Source organism: Phodopus roborovskii, unplaced genomic scaffold, assembly GCF_943737965.1.
Source record: "Phodopus roborovskii unplaced genomic scaffold, PHOROB, whole genome shotgun sequence".
Classification (NCBI taxonomy): Eukaryota; Metazoa; Chordata; class Mammalia; order Rodentia; family Cricetidae; genus Phodopus; species Phodopus roborovskii.
In genome coordinates this window covers 42,543,348-42,559,507 of record NW_026126517.1, presented here as the reverse complement: position 1 = coordinate 42,559,507, position 16,160 = coordinate 42,543,348, and the positions used below count along the sequence as shown (strand labels likewise).

General features: G+C 46.7%; 1 protein-coding gene across 2 annotated transcripts in view; it reads right to left on the bottom strand.

Moving 5' to 3' along the window:
• The window catches only part of Dapk2 (death associated protein kinase 2), a 117,357-nt gene that overhangs the window by 10,838 nt on the left and 90,359 nt on the right, over window positions 1-16,160 (bottom strand). The window contains exons 5-10 of one of the 2 annotated variants that reach the window (XM_051197811.1): window positions 13,908-14,037; window positions 10,654-10,702; window positions 9,886-9,912; window positions 6,624-6,776; window positions 5,597-5,642; window positions 3,647-4,354 (exon numbers count right to left, since the gene is read on the bottom strand). In XM_051197811.1, the coding sequence (XP_051053768.1) occupies window positions 3,740-4,354; window positions 5,597-5,642; window positions 6,624-6,776; window positions 9,886-9,912; window positions 10,654-10,702; window positions 13,908-14,037 (1,020 nt within the window). In that variant the 3' untranslated portion in view covers window positions 3,647-3,739. Of the gene's footprint in view, window positions 1-3,646; window positions 4,355-5,596; window positions 5,643-6,623; window positions 6,777-9,885; window positions 9,913-10,653; window positions 10,703-13,907; window positions 14,038-16,160 lie in introns of those variants that run through there. The other variant, XM_051197812.1, reaches the window with a different exon arrangement.

The window sequence follows — 16,160 nt, the reverse complement described above, 5'->3', positions numbered from 1 at the left end:
CCCTTGTCTGCCTACACACCGCCATACTCCCACTGCCATGCTCCCTGCCATGGTGATAATGGACTAAACCTCTGAAATGGTAAGCTGCCTCCTCAATTAAATGTTTTCCTTTATAAGAGTTGCTGTGATCATGGGGTCTCTTCATAGCAACAGAAACCTTAAGACATAACCAAAGGCGGCGTCTCCAGAGGAATAACAAGGTTGACCACTAGTTTCTACATGTATACACATATGTATAAAATATACCTGTACACATACATGCATCCCATATATGAATATATCCTCCCTAAATGCAAAAAGTTTCATGGCAGCAGAGCCTCATAGAGTGGTGTGTCACTTCTGGGCCTCCTTGCTCTAGGTCCCAACTCCACTCCCCACACCTCCTCCTGCCATGACAATCCCATGCTCCAGGCGGTTATTAAAATACCAGCTGTGAGCCTGTAAGGAGCAAACAGGTCCGATGGCCACATTCATTCCTGGGCTTCCTCAGACAGCCCTTTGCATCAGGTTGTGATTCCTTAGGAGAAAAGAGTTTGCCTGGCAGGTGACATCAGGTTTCACAGTCTTCTCTAACTTCCCTGACAGCTTGGGATGCTTTTCACAGTTGCCTTTGTCTTTGTACAGTATAGGGTCTGGTTACGAAACACCTAAAGGAGACACTGTCACTAATGACTTGCCATGAACACAGAGGACAATTTCACTGCAGGGAAGGAAACTACTTATGGCTCTGAGACAGCTCAGGGGCTCAAAGCCGTGTGACTTTGGATGACTGCTGTCCCATAAGCTGCTATACAGGGAGAGTTTTGGGTAGTTTGGCTCTGAGGACCCACTCAGCATGAACAAAGTAGAGATTCCACAAACCTTAGAAAACCAGCTCCCCCTCCCTTTCCCATCCTCCCTAATCAAGTTGTCACCATCACTTAATCTCAAATCTTGCATTTACTATGGCCTTCAAAGACAGTTCATCAAGCATCTTTCCCTCCACGGCCTTCCTCTTCTTAGGAAAACCAAATGTGGAGGTCAAGGTCTGTAGATGGAACCAAAAGGACCTTTAATATTTGTAGCATCTTGTACCAAACAAGTATGCAACATCCCATGACAGGGCATACAGGACTTTGATGCAATTGTAGAGTCTTCTTTAGGGTAATCTTTCCTTGATTCCAGGATGTGCAATGTCAGACCTCAGACATCAGCAGCATCTCCTAATCAATGTGGCATCTCATTACTGTGGGCCTAGACTGAAGCAGGTCATCTGGGGAAAAGACTGCCCAGCTGTGGAGAGCCAGGTGGGGTCACCACCCTTCGACTGTGGGACACGGCAGTCCCAGTTTGAGGTTCTTCTGACTCACACTGATGTGGTCCAATCTCAAAGAGTGATGCTGCAAAGGTAGCCAGGTCTTCAGCTCTGAGTGATGCTTCAAAGGTAGCCAGGTCTTCAGCCTGGGTCTTCATCTCCACTCAGGGTCCGAGTTGAACCAGGTGTGTTTCTCTCTTCTGCATTGTGGTGATGTCTCTTGGTCATCATCTCACTGTGTAGCATCTTCTAGAAGACTGCCCACAATGGGATGTTTTTTTTCTTTCTCTGTTGTCCATAAAATAATCATGCATCTTAAAATTGTGATTTCTTATATTTGATTAAAAGATTTCCTATTACAGTTATATGTGACACTTTAAATGATCCAACAACTTGCTAATTAAAAAAAGGATCCTAAAGAATGGTCTTATTAGACTGAAATCTAGTGTGCACTGCCCACTGAGAAGCTCTCCTTCAGCACTAGCCCAGGACCCCTGGGAGTAAAGGTGAACTCTTCAACATGACAAAGCCTTGCTGGTTCTGCTCTTCCTCAGCCACCTCCATACTATATATACCCTTGTTCTCTCTCCTTTAGTTTTCCTTCCATCCCCCTCTCACCACAGAACACTGACATGATGGCCCCATAGGGGACACCTCTCTCTTTGGTTTACTTAGCTGACCCAGGGCCCTGCATAAGTGGTTGCCTCCCCTGAGCAGACCAGCCTTGCAGTGCTGCTTGCTTCTTTTTCACAGAATAGGAGCCAGCTCTATTTCTGTAGTTATATAATTCTTGATTAATGCTACAATCTAATATTCAACTGAGAACTCTGGGGAAGCAGAAAACCTGCCTGACATTACTTAACACCACATCCCCAGACTAAAGTCAACTATTTAGAAACTGGCGGGCGCTGCTAACTGTGTCTGAATGGATGGACTAACTCAAGCAGAACATAAGTTCCATGAATCCAAGCAGTTAAGGGACTCAAAAGAGCTGTAGACTCCCACTTTCATCACTAATGTTGTAACCCAGGACAAGTCACATTATTTCTGTTTTCTCACTGACCTGGGGATAATATTTAATACAAATATGATGGTTGTTTTGCAAGGCTGTGAAGGTACTTGAAACAATACAGTTAAGCTTCTAGCATCAGGTGGGGTTCCAGGGTTCATACTCTATGTGCTGTCTGCATGGATATATTGATAGGCCTTCTTCCTAGGAAAGGGAGACGGCACCACACAAACCTCATGATGCTCAAAGTTTTGGAGCTAGAAGAGGCCAATAAGCCTTGTGCCTCTCAAAACTTTCTGAGGATTCCCAGACTTCAGGGGCTACTGGCCTAGCTTACATGAGTAAATAGCTCCTTGTTGTGTGCCTCTTGTCTTCATTCTCAATGTAAAGTTGAGCCCTTAGCATCTAGGATCAGAACTTTAATATTAAGGTCAATATATACAGCTAAGCTTCACTAAACTCTTTCCATACCTCACTCAAACATGGGTACCCTGAATTTCAAATAGGCCAAGAATGATCCTAACTCATTCTCCTTCTCTGAGTCAATTTTTTTCACTGGCTACAGAGAAATGTAGTAATAATTCTGTCACTCATCTTCTCAGCTCACAGAGACAGGGTCTCATATATCCCAGGTTGGCTTTCAACTCAAATGTAATACATAGCCAGAGGGAACTCTGAACTCCCAGTCCTTTTGGCTCCTCCTCTTAAGTACCACATAGAAGAAGTGTGTACCACAAAGTCCAGGTTATGCTGTGCTGGGGATCAAACCCAGGGCTCTGAGGATGCTAGGCAAGTACTCTAGAAATTGAACTATATCCCAGCCTCTTATCTTACAGAGTTCTTTAATGATCCAATAAGGTCACAGACATAAAGTCTTGATGAGTGAGAAGACGATTTAAAAGAAAGTATTTTCCCTGTATATTTTAAGGCCCCAACTCTGTAGCAAGAAAGCACCCTGCTAAGTTATTCTTAGTTATGTCAATCATTACCCAAGATCTGCACTCCAGGCATGCAAACGGAACATGAAAGGTGAGTCAATCCATCATCATTACTCAGTTATCAAGTATTTCCTGGGGGCCGGCAGACTCCCCCCCACTCTACCCCCCAGGAGAAGGGCATGCTGAGGGGATATATATTCTAATTGTTTCCACAGCTCAGCTGCTTTGTTGGAGCACTCTCAGAAAATCAGGCTGGTGAGGGAGGTGTGGAGTAAGTCACTAAAGAGCACCCCAGTGGCTGGGGAACTCTAGAAGGAGTGGAAGGCTGCATATACACTCTGCAGGATAATTCTGGTGGGATGCTCCAGCAGAGTGAAAGGTAGCATGCTTACACACACACACACACACACACACACTCTTGGATGATTCTGGTGGGACACACCAGATAGCATGCTTCTGCCAAGTGTTGGGAACACACTACTGACTAGAGTCTGGTGCTCAGAGCTTCAAGCCGGCCAGGATTTCGTCTGTGTGTGATCTGTTGAGCAGCTCCGATAGGGACTCACTGGTGTCCTGGTGGAACATGGAACCTGTGCCATAGCTATCTGTGTTCCTGCTCTCCAGATGGAAGCTGCCCACCAGCTCCTGCATCCACTGGATGTCTGCTGAGAGCTGCTGCCTCAGAGCCTCGAACTGCACCTGCAGATGGCCTAGCCTCCTGGCCATGCCTCCAAGGCTGGCCCCTGTGGTCTGGATGTCTTCTCTCAGGAGTTTCTTCAGGGAATTCAACTTGCGGAACTCATACTTGAGCTGAGACAGGTTATGGCGGGCACTCTCATTCTCCTCTCGGTACCAGGCCTCCTTCTCATTGTAGATAGCGACCAAGGCCTCCACGTCATCCTGCAGGGTGTCATGGGCTCCTGCTAGGGCATGGCATCCCTTGTCCACCTGAGCCACATCCTCTACCACATGGGCAAAACGCTCAAAGTTGACATAAGTGTTGTTGGGGGGCATGCTTGAGTGGCATTTGAGGGTATACTCTCTCAGGCGTTTGGTCTTCAGCTGGGTGGGTTGTGTCTTCCACTGTTCAGGGGCTCTGGCTTCTCCTTTTGACTAGTAGGTGTTCAGACAGAAGAACCAGAATATTAACATGATATGTGCTCCACAGGGCAGTCTAAGCTGCAGGCGGAAGGCACACACATGGTCTCTTTGGCATTCACTGCTCGTGTCAAGACATGGGAGGGAGAGCCAGGGTGAGGTTAGCACCCACCCCCGCAACAAGACCATAAGAAGCATTAAGGAATGTGGGGGTGCTGCCTGCATGCTCACTAATGGCCATTAGAGAGGGTTGCCACACACATAGAATTTAATAGTAGCTCATACAGACAAGCTGGCTGCAGCTAGAACTCTGCAAACACACACTCAAGGGCTGAAACATGCAGGCTATGGCAGGCAGAGGAAGGCTGAAGGTATCTGTCTTTCAGGACACTGCAGCCTTGGCAAAAGCCAGCATGCTCAGCTGAAAGGAGCCCAAGAGGTTCTCTAGCTTCAGGCCTTGGGCACATCCGACCTTGGAAGATAATTGGCCTTCCCCATTCCCCAGGGAGTAAAGGAATTTATCATCTATAGGCCTCTCTCCTTATCTACACTAGGATCATTCCTATGGGCCTTCTCTGAATCCTGAAGGTAGACTGTAAGAGTGTTCAGCTCGCCAGCCCATAGAACCAAGACCCGAGTCTTGCTGAGTCCCACTATCACTCCCAATGAGCTTCCATGCCAAACCCCAAGACTCTGAAAAACCAGTGGGTCCTCCACTGCAGGGATTAATTTTCTGCCCTGACCCTCCAACAGGGAACAGATCTGTCCTAGCAGATCTGGCTTATCTTCTCCACCAGGTTCAGGACCCAATCCCTGAGGCTGCACAGTGCCTAAAGGAGCTACATGACAGACTTGCATTTCATCCTTTAGTGAGAGCCCAGAAGGCAGGAAAGGAAATGTACCTGGTTACAGAGTCAACAAAGAACACTTTGTAAGCTGGCCTCTGAAGAAAGTGTCTTAACTGATGTCTGTGGTAGTTTTGTTGGCTCTCTGAACCAATGAAATACAAACTTAAGCTACCAAAACCCTATTTTATTTATTTTTGTTTCTTTTTGTGGTGCTCTGAGTGGAACTCACCGCCTCATGCAAGCTAGGTACTCTGGTACTGAGTCAGTAGAAGCCCATTTGAGGACCCTGGACCAGTGCCCGAGATCAAGCAAAGGCTTCTTAGCAGCCATTTATATTTGACTGCCACAGCCAGCTCTAATGGCAGAAGAGGAACCTCCTGCTCACTGGGATTCATTGCCATGCCCTTACCATGATCCAGGGATGTCTGAGAGCCTCTTGGATGGTAAGCCGTTTCCTGCAATGAGGATAGGGAAACAGAAGTTCCATGAGGACAATCAATGTCTCACCTCTTTGGCATTCTTTGTGACATCAAGGCAGTACAGATATGGCTGAAAACTGGCTGCATTCCCAATATTCTTAGGAAGGTATAGTCTGGGCAGGGATCTCAATAGAGGAGCCTTACTACCCAAGCCCTCGACTTCAGTTCCAAAGTTGAAGGGCCTGATTACTACCTTCTATTGCGCTTCCAGACTCCTCAGAAAGCCAGCTCTGCAGGGCCAAACCTCTGGTGTCTGTTTTTGTGTTTGCTTCCCAGGTATCCCCTCTGCCCTTTATTGCTCTACATAAAGGTAGGTACCCCAACCGCAGCACTGCCCTACATAAGGTACCAGGGCTTCTGCATACCATAGGACCCTACTCTGGTTCTCTCTGAAGTCTGTGAAAATCAGAGGGCATAGCCCTCTATAGTCTTTGGCCCTGTCCCTTGCCCATCCAGACCCTTCTCTGGTGGTCACACAGAAAAGTCACAGCTCTCTACACAGTTTCTTGTCCATCCCCCTTCTTTGGCCATACAGCCATGAGGTTCAACCTGGGCCCTAGACCAGAGGTGAGATTAGTATGTCTCATGTCTCCCAACATCCTTACCTCTCTGGGCCTGTCTGCCTCCACTCTCAACTTGAACAGGCCTCAAAATGTTCATTCTTTACCTTTCAAACCAGAGTCCTGCACTCGTATAAGGAAGACTGTACACAATAACCCCTGATTTCCAAATACACACGCATGCAAGCACATAAATATGTGTGCTCATGTACACAGAGCCATTTGTATTTGGGCAGAAGGAGATGGTGGCAAAAAACAAAATGACAAGATGAATGCCAAGTCATGGCCAGTGACATTTCTCAGCACCTGGTCAGACTGGGCTACATGACACAGATGGCAAAGGGAGGGAACGGAAAAGAATGAGTACCAGAGAAACCAGTCTTCTCTACCCTCTTACCGGGTCTCTTTCACAAGAAGCTTCCGAATGAAGTCCTTGGCCAGTTCGCTTGTCTGGCTGAAGAATTCCTCATCAAAGTCATAACTCACAGCTGTGATATTTGCCAGTGTTTCTTGCTTTGTGTCTCCCAGGAAGGGGGATGCTCCACTTAGTCTGAGCACAACAGAGAAAGACTCATGAAACGGAGGGAAAGGAGACACACATAAAAGTAATGGACTCAGGAAACCCCAGTCTGTTCTCTCCAGGCAACCAAACAAACAATAGTCTTTTCAGTACCCTCCAATTCAATTCACGTTCTGAACCTCTGACTGCGTACCTGACCCAGGGAGACTGTGTTTAACAGACTCAGAGGCTATAAGAAAAGACACAGTCCCTGGCAGAATAAAGTAAAACACAATAAGGGGCCAGACAAAGAAGTTGGGGAGTATAGGGAAGTGGTGGAGCACTGGGAAGTGCGGCATCATAGGACGGTTGAAGTTTGCACCGACTCTATCTTAAAGAATGAACAGGCTGTCCACAATCAGAGAAGCTCTAGAAAGACCTTCCAGACTGAGCAAGCAACTTGAGCAAAGCTTGAGAGACACAGAAGGTATACACAATTTCACCCCTGCAGGACTAGACAAGGATGCATCATACAATGACCCCCCCTGAAGCACAAGTGCTTGATTTGGATTCCCCTTGAGCACTGGATTCCTCTACCCAGATATGCCCTTGATATTCACAAGCCCCATCCATGTACTGCCTACATTGATTAACCACACCACCTCATCAATTAGCCATGCTAGAAAGAGCAGTCACCTTGGACTTTATTTCTATTCCCTTGCCACATCTCACTCGGCTGAGATGCAAGAGTTCTATTTATGAAATAACTCTTGGCAGTCATTCCCATCCCTCTTGCTTCTTTCTTAGAACAGGGAACTGCAAGGCCAGCCTGAGCTACATGGAGATAGTCTGTCTCAAAAGATCAAGAGAAGGCTAAGGCGTGGTGGCGCACACCTTTAGTCCCAGCACTTGGAAAGCAGAGGCAGGGGAGGGGGCTCTATGAATTTGAAACTACTGCAGTCTACATAGAGTATTCTAGACCAGCCAGAATTATGTAGTGAGACCTCCCCCATCAAAAAAATAATAAAACTCAATAAATGTGGATGTATTTCAGGGTAAGAGCACTTACCTAGCATGTACAAAGTCTTTGGGGTCAATCCTGAGCACCACAAGAAATAGATAAAATGCCTGTGTAACCCTGATCCATACTAGTGGCTGTAGAATTAATGGTCATTATTGCTTTTTTGTTTTTGTTTTTGTTTTCTTTTTTCTTCTTTTCCAAGACAGGATTTCTCTCTGTGTAGTCCTGGAACTCACACTGTAGACCAAGCTGGCCTTGAACTTACAGAGATCCACCTATCTCTGCCTCCTGAGTGTTGGGATTAAGACATGAGCTACCATCACCCACCAATGGTCATTATTTCTGACACTGATACAACACAAATAACCCTCTGCGAGTCCTAGGTCCCCAGTTTCCATAAGACCAGAAATTGATCTGTATCACATGTGCCATGTCCTCACCTACCTCTTTATTATCTGGGGAGTTAATTTCATTCTATATCTCCTAGTTCAAATATATTTATCTGTACGACTGCTGTCCTACCTCCCTACCTACCTTCTCTCCCTCTGGGTTTCATAGATGTATGCTCAAATCTCCAGGGTAACCATGCTTCCACAGGGTGATACTAGCTGTGTAGTGTATCTCCTACAGACACAGAGCCCAGGACAAGCAAAGTCAACTCTCCTCCATGTCAAGGTACTGAGTTCCTGGCACAGTGATTCTGATAAAACTGGGTTTTCAATGAAACTGTGTCAGTCAGGCCTGGTCACACCGGGCCTATAATTCCAGTTCCAGGGGAAGCTAACACAGGAATATCACAAGTTCAAGGCCTGCCTGGGCAGTTTGGTGAGTCTCTATCTCAAAACAAGAAGGAAACTTTCAGAGGTTCCAGGGGTATAATTCAGTGGTAGCACATTTGTCTAGCTATGTTCAGTTACTCTAGATTCAATTCCTAGTACCACAAAAATAAGTAAACAAAGAGAAACAAACAAAGAAAAATACTATAAAACAACATAAATATCACCAAGTTCAAGGGGTCACAAGAAGACTGTGTGGCCTGTAGAATTCTTTAATAGTTCAATATGAAAACTAGAATCCTAAAGAAACTCGAGCTTTGGGGCAGATAGGCGACTGCTCTGGAATTACAGAGGAATAGTTCTTGGCCTTCACTCTGCAGCAGATCCAGCTGGGCGTTTAAAAGGCGCCAAGGCCATGGCCCTCCCCTAATGATACTAACTTAATGGATCTGGGGTGGGGCCTGGGTCCCTGTGGGTATTAAGAGATCTACTCTGCAGCCAGGGTTGAGAGCCTCAGCTGCAGCTAGGGGAGTCACAGTTATGGCTGTACAGAGCTCCCAGCTTATGCCTTCTGAGAACAATCCCTCAGCTGTGGAACACTGGTCCTGGCTATGGGTTTTTACCTGAAAATGCCATGACAATAGCATTTTCCATGTGGCCTATGAGAGGGTGACCACTGGGAACCATCAAGGAGCTGAGTGTCTACTAGACAACCCTGTGTGCCAAAGCAGGGCCATAAACTTGTACAAGGTGGCTTATTCCCACCCACCCCACTTCCTGTAGCAGGAAGTCTGAGATTGCTACTTTTCTGATAAGAAAAACAGGTCCAGAGGTTAAGTACCTGTCCATGGTGACACAAACTGAAAGAAACAGTGTCCCAGATGAGGCCTAGTCCCCTAAAATCCAAACAAAACAAAACAAAACCTATGCAGGAAATCTTGACATAAGACACTAGATATAAGGGGACAAGAAAGGGGGAAGAAAGGAGAAGGGAAGAATATGAGAGGGAGGAAAAGGGACCAGGGAATGAGAAGAGAGAAAAGAGGAGGAAGAAGGGGCAGGTGAAGGCATCTTTAGGGCTGTCGCAAGGATTCTGGTGAAGCAACACTCTCGGTGAGCATGTATGGTACGCAGAAGGCTGAGCTGAGCAGCCCTAGCTTGCCACAAAGGAACTTTAGAAGTGAGCTATGTAGGAGGGAGGGCTGCTCTCCCAGACTTCTAGCCCTGCTCAAGTGTATGAAGTAGGGCTCAGAACTCGGCCTCAGGTGCCGTGTGGACTTGACACATCCATTGCTGTCTCCCTGCCCCTCCGTCATTCCTCCTGAGCCAAGCAGGTCTGCAACCCAAGCCTGGAGATACTCACAGAATGTAGGTGATGACACCGATGCTCCTGCAAAAGACAGTCGTGTCAGATTTGTGTGGTTCCAACTTCAACCCCCAGGCAGTCACCACGCAGGGCTAAGAAGTCACTTCCTTCCTCAGGTGGCCCCTGAATGGCATCTCAAGCCCCACTCCTCCCTACCCCACTCTGGGACAGACCCGAATGCATTTAGAATCTTCATTTTCTGCACATTGAATAAAGGACCCAAATTCAAGGTCTGACTTCTGCATTTGCAGATTCTGTCATTAGAGCATGTCCCTTAACCTCTGAGCCCACCTTCCATCTAAAATGAGAACAATAAATAAATAAGAACAGCCTCACGGGTGTCAGGGTCTTAGAAACCAAGTCATGAGCTGAGCCAACTGTAAAGTAGTGTTCAACTAAAATACATAAAGACTTGATCACAGCAGTACTGCTAGGAAAACATATGCCTAGGACATAGGGATGCTCCTGTGGAACACTTGATGGACCGAGCAATGGAGCTCACTTAACTGTTATCTAGACCCAGTTGAGGCTGGCCCAGGATGAGCCTGTATTTGCTGCAGCCTCTCCCCTGCTGCCAAAGTTCTAATTGGCCATGAATCCAAGCCTCATTGCCTCCTGCTGCATGTCTAGTGCTCTTAGAGCATTGCAGACTAGGGGACTAAGAAATGTGAGTGTGAAGGAAGGGACTTAAACACTCAAGGACATGTCATCTAAAACAGGGGCTGAGACTTTCTGACCCTGGAAGGATCCCATGCCGCCACTTACCACATGTCCGCCTCCAGTCCCAGTGGCTCGTAGTTCACGATTTCTGGAGCTGAAAGAAGTCATGTTGAAGAGTCAAGAGGAGGTAGAGATGAGAGGAGATGGTTCTAGGGAACCTTAGATTATTTGGTGCCAAATGTCTACATCTTGAATCTCCAGTAGGGAGGAAGAATATTTGAACAGTAGATGGAGATAATCAGGATGTAAGAATGTTGAGAAATCAAGTTGCTATGGACTGTTTGTGTTTCTACAGAAAGTCTATGTTGAAATCTAATTCTCAGGCAACCGTAGAAAATGATGGGGCCTTACAGGTGATTAGGTCATGGGAGCAGAACCGTCAGGGATAAAGTTAAACTCTTATAAAAGGTTCCAGGGAGATTGTTCCCTCCTTCCACACAATAGAGAAGGACTCTACTATCTATGTGAAAAAGTCCCTCACCAGACACCAAGCCTGCTGGCATCAGCATCTGGGACTCTCAACCACCGGAACTATGATCAACACATTTCTGTTGCTTATAATATACCCAGTCTAAAGTGTTTGGTTACAGCAACCAGCCAAGGTAAGGCATGATTTCCTGCTAACCTGGGAGAAATCACTCATGAATGAGCCTTGAAGGAGCAGGAAAGGGAGGCACAAGGGAAGAGGAATGTGGGAAGAAGAAGGTTCAGGAAGAAGACATTGATGAAGCCTGCTGTGGGAAAGGAACCCTGGTAGACAGAGACTGCAGACAGGTCCACGCTGCTGGGTGATATGGAAGAGGGCAGAGAGGGCCTTCATCTTCCTCCCAGTCCCATCTGACAGGTGACTTCATCTGAGGACATCTTTGGGGGTCACTGAGGTAAGGTGATAAGCCTGAAGGACACCAAACATGCCAGGGGGCAGCTGAGATTATTTATCCAGAATGCTATCTATAGGGAATGTCTGCTGGCCTCTCCCCTACATCTCTTCCTTCAACATGCAGACACCCCTACAATGGCTTTGATTTTTTTTTTTGTTGTTGTTGCTTTGTTTTTGTTCTAGCTTTACAAAAAATGATCCCAGGATGCACTTGAAATTTTCTCTCTTGATTGTTTCCATCTGCTTCATCCACGGACTTCCACTTTCACAGCTGTGTTATAAATAGTCCATCTGCTGTTACTGTCTGTCTATGACCAGTCACTCTTCTCTCAGAGATCACCTGCATGGTTTCTGCTTCTCTCATTGTGGGTAACTCTTTCCATTTCTGCTGATGGACACATGTAAGTGAGTTGTTTTTAAAAATGATATTCCAATTAAGTATGGGCATCAAGTAATCTATGGACTGGTCCACAGATTATGGACTATGCACCAATGAGATAGGTGCATAATTTGAGAGTCTTTATTTGTAGAATCTTTTTTTTTTTTTTTTTTTAAAGTTTGAGAGCCAAGGTCTCACTATTCAGCCCATGCTGGTCTCCAACTCACAATACTCCTGTCTCAGATTACCGAGTTAGAGACATTTATTTTGTTTTTCAGACAGGATTTTATTTAAGCAGCACAGGCTGGTCTCAAACTTCTGTGTAGCTTATCATGGCTTTGAACTCCAGATCCTCCTGCCTCCACCTCCCTAATCCTAGGACTATAGGTGTATGCCAGCATGCCCAACTCCAAGTTAAATAATCTTACACATCACTTTGTGCTCTCTCTCTCTCTCTCTCTCTCTCTGTGAGTGTGTGTGTGTGTGTGTGTGTGTGTGTGTGTGTGTGTGTTTCACCCTGTGAATGCCAGCCTTGCAAGGCCCATCATTTCCTGGGAACTCTACTGTCTGCTTCTTATCTTGCTGTAGGAACCCCAGAGTACAGACACGTAGGACCTCATCTGGCTTTCAGTGTGTTGTGTGGATTCAAACTCAGGTCATGCAGTCATGATAAGTGCTTTATTCATTGTATTTCCTCTACCTTAGGAAATTAATCTCATTGCATCTTACTAAAAGGGTGGGTTGTGGCATGTGACTACATTCTGGATTTCTTTTTTATGTCTTTAGTTCTAATTCTGTGCAGGTGTGTGCTTCTGTGTGTGGGTGTGCACACATGTGTGTGCAGGTGTCAAACAGGCCAGAAGATTGTTTGGATCCTCTGGAGCTGGAGGTATAGATGATTGTGAGAAATCTGCCATGGGTGCCCATGGGGAATGAAATTGGGTCCTCAGCGAGGGTGGTGTGCACTTCTAGCCACAGAACCACCCCTTTAGCCCTAAAGTTACAAGTAGTTCTCTTAAATCATGCCTGATCTTTTTGTTTTTGTATTTTCCATTTTGTTTTGTTGAGAGAAGGTCTGGCCTGGATGGCCCCTGATGGAGAAAATAAGCTAAGCTGCTGTTTTGAGCAGGCCACTCCCTCCATCTCTGAAATACCTCAATTCCCCAAAAAGACGGATACATGATGCTTTGGTTCTCAACTCTCATTCCTTTCCTCTCTGCAGAGAGATTTTCCTGTGATCCTCTAACCTCTAGATCAGGCCCCACAGGGGAGTTTCCAGGGTGTAGGTCAGAAAGGGCTGGGGTAGAGAGGGAGAGAAACAGAGGGAAGACAGCAAGGCCAGACCCTTGCTGGAGCTGGCGGCTCTAATGCATGAGTAAAGGCCAGGCTCTTGGGAGAGGCGGGCAGTGAATCTGGCACCTGGCAGATAAAGACTTCTTTCCTTTTCAGGAAATCAAAAGCTACTTCAGAGAGAGGAATTCCTGTGGGGAACCAAGACAGGGAGGTCTTTAAATCTGCACAATAAACTCCTCCAAGAGTAAATGGTGGGGCCAGTTCTGAGAAAGTTTAACTCTACAAAGGCCTCTAGCCTCACCTGGCTACTCTCTTTCCCAGTGGGCACTCAAAGCCCATGTGTCTCACCCAATTACTTCTCAACCCCTTCAGTTTATAGCAGGTATCCCAAGACATCATTTCTCAGCCCAGAAATGAGGATTGTTCCTAGGATTTCCCTCCCTTCGTGTGTGTGTGGTGTGTGTGTGTGTGTGTGTGTGTGTGTGTGTGTGTGTGTGTGTGTGTGTGTACATGTGGGCATGTGCATGTAAGCCAGAACAGTGTCTTTCACTGGCTTAGAATCTGTCAAGTAGCCTAGGCTGGCTAGCCAGTGAGACCCAGGTATCTGCCTGTTTCTTCCTCCCCAGATCTGATATTATAAGCACACACTCCTGGTTTTCTGACGTGGATTCTGGGGCTTGAACTCAGGCCTGAACACTCTCCCCAGCCCCAATACCAGACTGAGAGAAAAACAGTCCCAAAACTCACCAACAAATTCTGGTGTTCCAAAAATGTTTTTAAACTCAACTCCATCTTCTATTTCATGAGCCAGGCCAAAGTCAATGAGCTTGATGTGTGGGATGGGGATAGTCTTGTCTAACAACATAATGTTTTCTGGCTGGAGGACAAAACAGAAAGAAGGAAAGAGTAATTAAAGCGTTGGTTTGTATTTTCCTGTTGGGTTAGGATGGGGTTTTGTGTTCTTTGGGGTGGAGGGACTAAAACAGCAGAGTTCTTGTTTTTGTTTTTGTGTCCTAGGTCTTTTGGAGCTCAAATCCAGCACCAAGGTCAAGGGCCAGCTTTTACTAACCCTGTACTGAATGACTGCAAAGCTGGGGAACTGGGCCCTAATGTCCCATCATCTCTGAATGGAAGGCCCCTTCAGTGAGGTTCCCTGCTTCCTCATCTGTCAAATGGGATCAATCAGATACTTGTATCCTATCCTGTAAGTAAAATCACCTCCCTGTCTGAGCATGATGTGAAAGGGACACACAAGGCTTCCCTAATGTCTATACAAGGCTTGCTGGCCTTCATCAACTTTGTAACCTCCCTCTTTCCTCTGGCCAGCTAGCTTCCTGTTGACTTTCTCTGAGACTAACCAACTTCTCTCTGTATGTTTAACTAATTTTGGCTTTTGGCAGGACACAAAAACAAAATGCACCTGATTTCCAGGGAAAATACCAGCTGCCCAAGCTATTTCCAGCCCTGAAACAGCTGCTGGCCTGATACAACAATGCAGGTTTGGTGGTAGGAGAGGAGACAGATCACCACAGTCCTTCCCACCATCCACTCCCTCAGCTCTAAGAGAAGCTGGGACAGGGTCCTGAGGTCTGCCCTCTTCATTGCCATTCAAGACCCCAGACTAGATAGGAAATGAGCAGGTCTCTTCCTAGAAGACATTCCTCAGGGCCCCTGCCCTACCCGACTGTGAGAAGACCTTGGTCACCCCTAGGTTTCTGGTTGTTTAGATCTTTCTATTAGGACATTTTGGTTGCTGTCTCCAGTCCAGCAGTCCCGATTCTCTGGCAGAGCTATCCCCAAGCGGAGGGAGAACTCTGACCTCACAGTGTCCTCCCATCCCAAATGCTGTGTGGATCCCTCATGGTGACACACTGAGCACGATCCCAATTCTTAGCTAAATTCACACTTAATCTGGACTGGTCACCCTCAACACATACAGCAGGTGTTTCTGCTTCCCTGAAGTCTCTGTAGCCTCTTGTCACCGCAGCTAGAGACTTTTACTCAAGGGAATTGAGGCCCTCCCTCGTAATTTTTCCACTTTCTTTTTTTCTTTTCTTTCTCTCTCTCTCTCTCTCTCTCTCTCTCTCTCTCTCTCTCTCTCTCTTTTTTTTTTTTTTTTTGGTTTGTTTAAATAACACGCTTCCTTTTGCATTTTTAAAGCGTGTTTATTCTTCTTCCCCTCTGGAGATTACCCTCAACTTTATTTTGAAAATGTGTCAAAGTCCTTTTCCCAAGGCAGATCAGAATTTTAGCCTCTGCTGAAAGAGTGTGAGGGCAGGGGAGGGCAGGGGACAAGATCCATGCAGGTGGCCCCATTCCAGTGTCCCTGGTGCAGCACTTTGGTGGCTGCCATAGGAATCCTGTGCTATTCCAGCACTGAGATACACCCTCCCTACGAGCTATAACCTCCCTGCCAGGCAGCTTTTCTTCTATTATATCCACATCACTGACCACCTTGTGAGGAACTTCTCCAGGGACGGAGACTGTTCTTGGGCTGAGAGGCCATACCCCAGCAGAACCCAGGACAGCACCACAGTAAATGCAATAGGAGCCATGGGCCACAGAGATGGACACCCCAGACCTGGAGATTGTCAGTACTACAGAGCAGCAGACCTGGAGATTGTCAGTACTACAGAGCAGCAGAGATGAGGCAGAAAAGAACTGAGGCTTAAATCTCTAGGGCAGTGCCACCCTGGGAGAAGAAACAGCTCCAGGTCTTGTAGCTACTCGTATCTGTAGCTCACAGTGCAGAGGAAATGGTCTGTCCACTGACTTAGAGGAATGGCAGAAGACTATATTTTCTTACCCATCCATTTCCAGCCTTGTGCTTAGAGCACTTCCCCTGCCCTGTCCCCTCCCCAAAGCTGGTGATGCCCATTCACATTTCAGTTAAGGTAGCCAGTCTCCTCCCAAAGGTCTTCCTGGTGGCCCCTCCCTTCCCGGGCCCCAAACACCTTGCACTTCCCCAATGTAGCATTCCTTTCCCTCCTCCATTCCAAG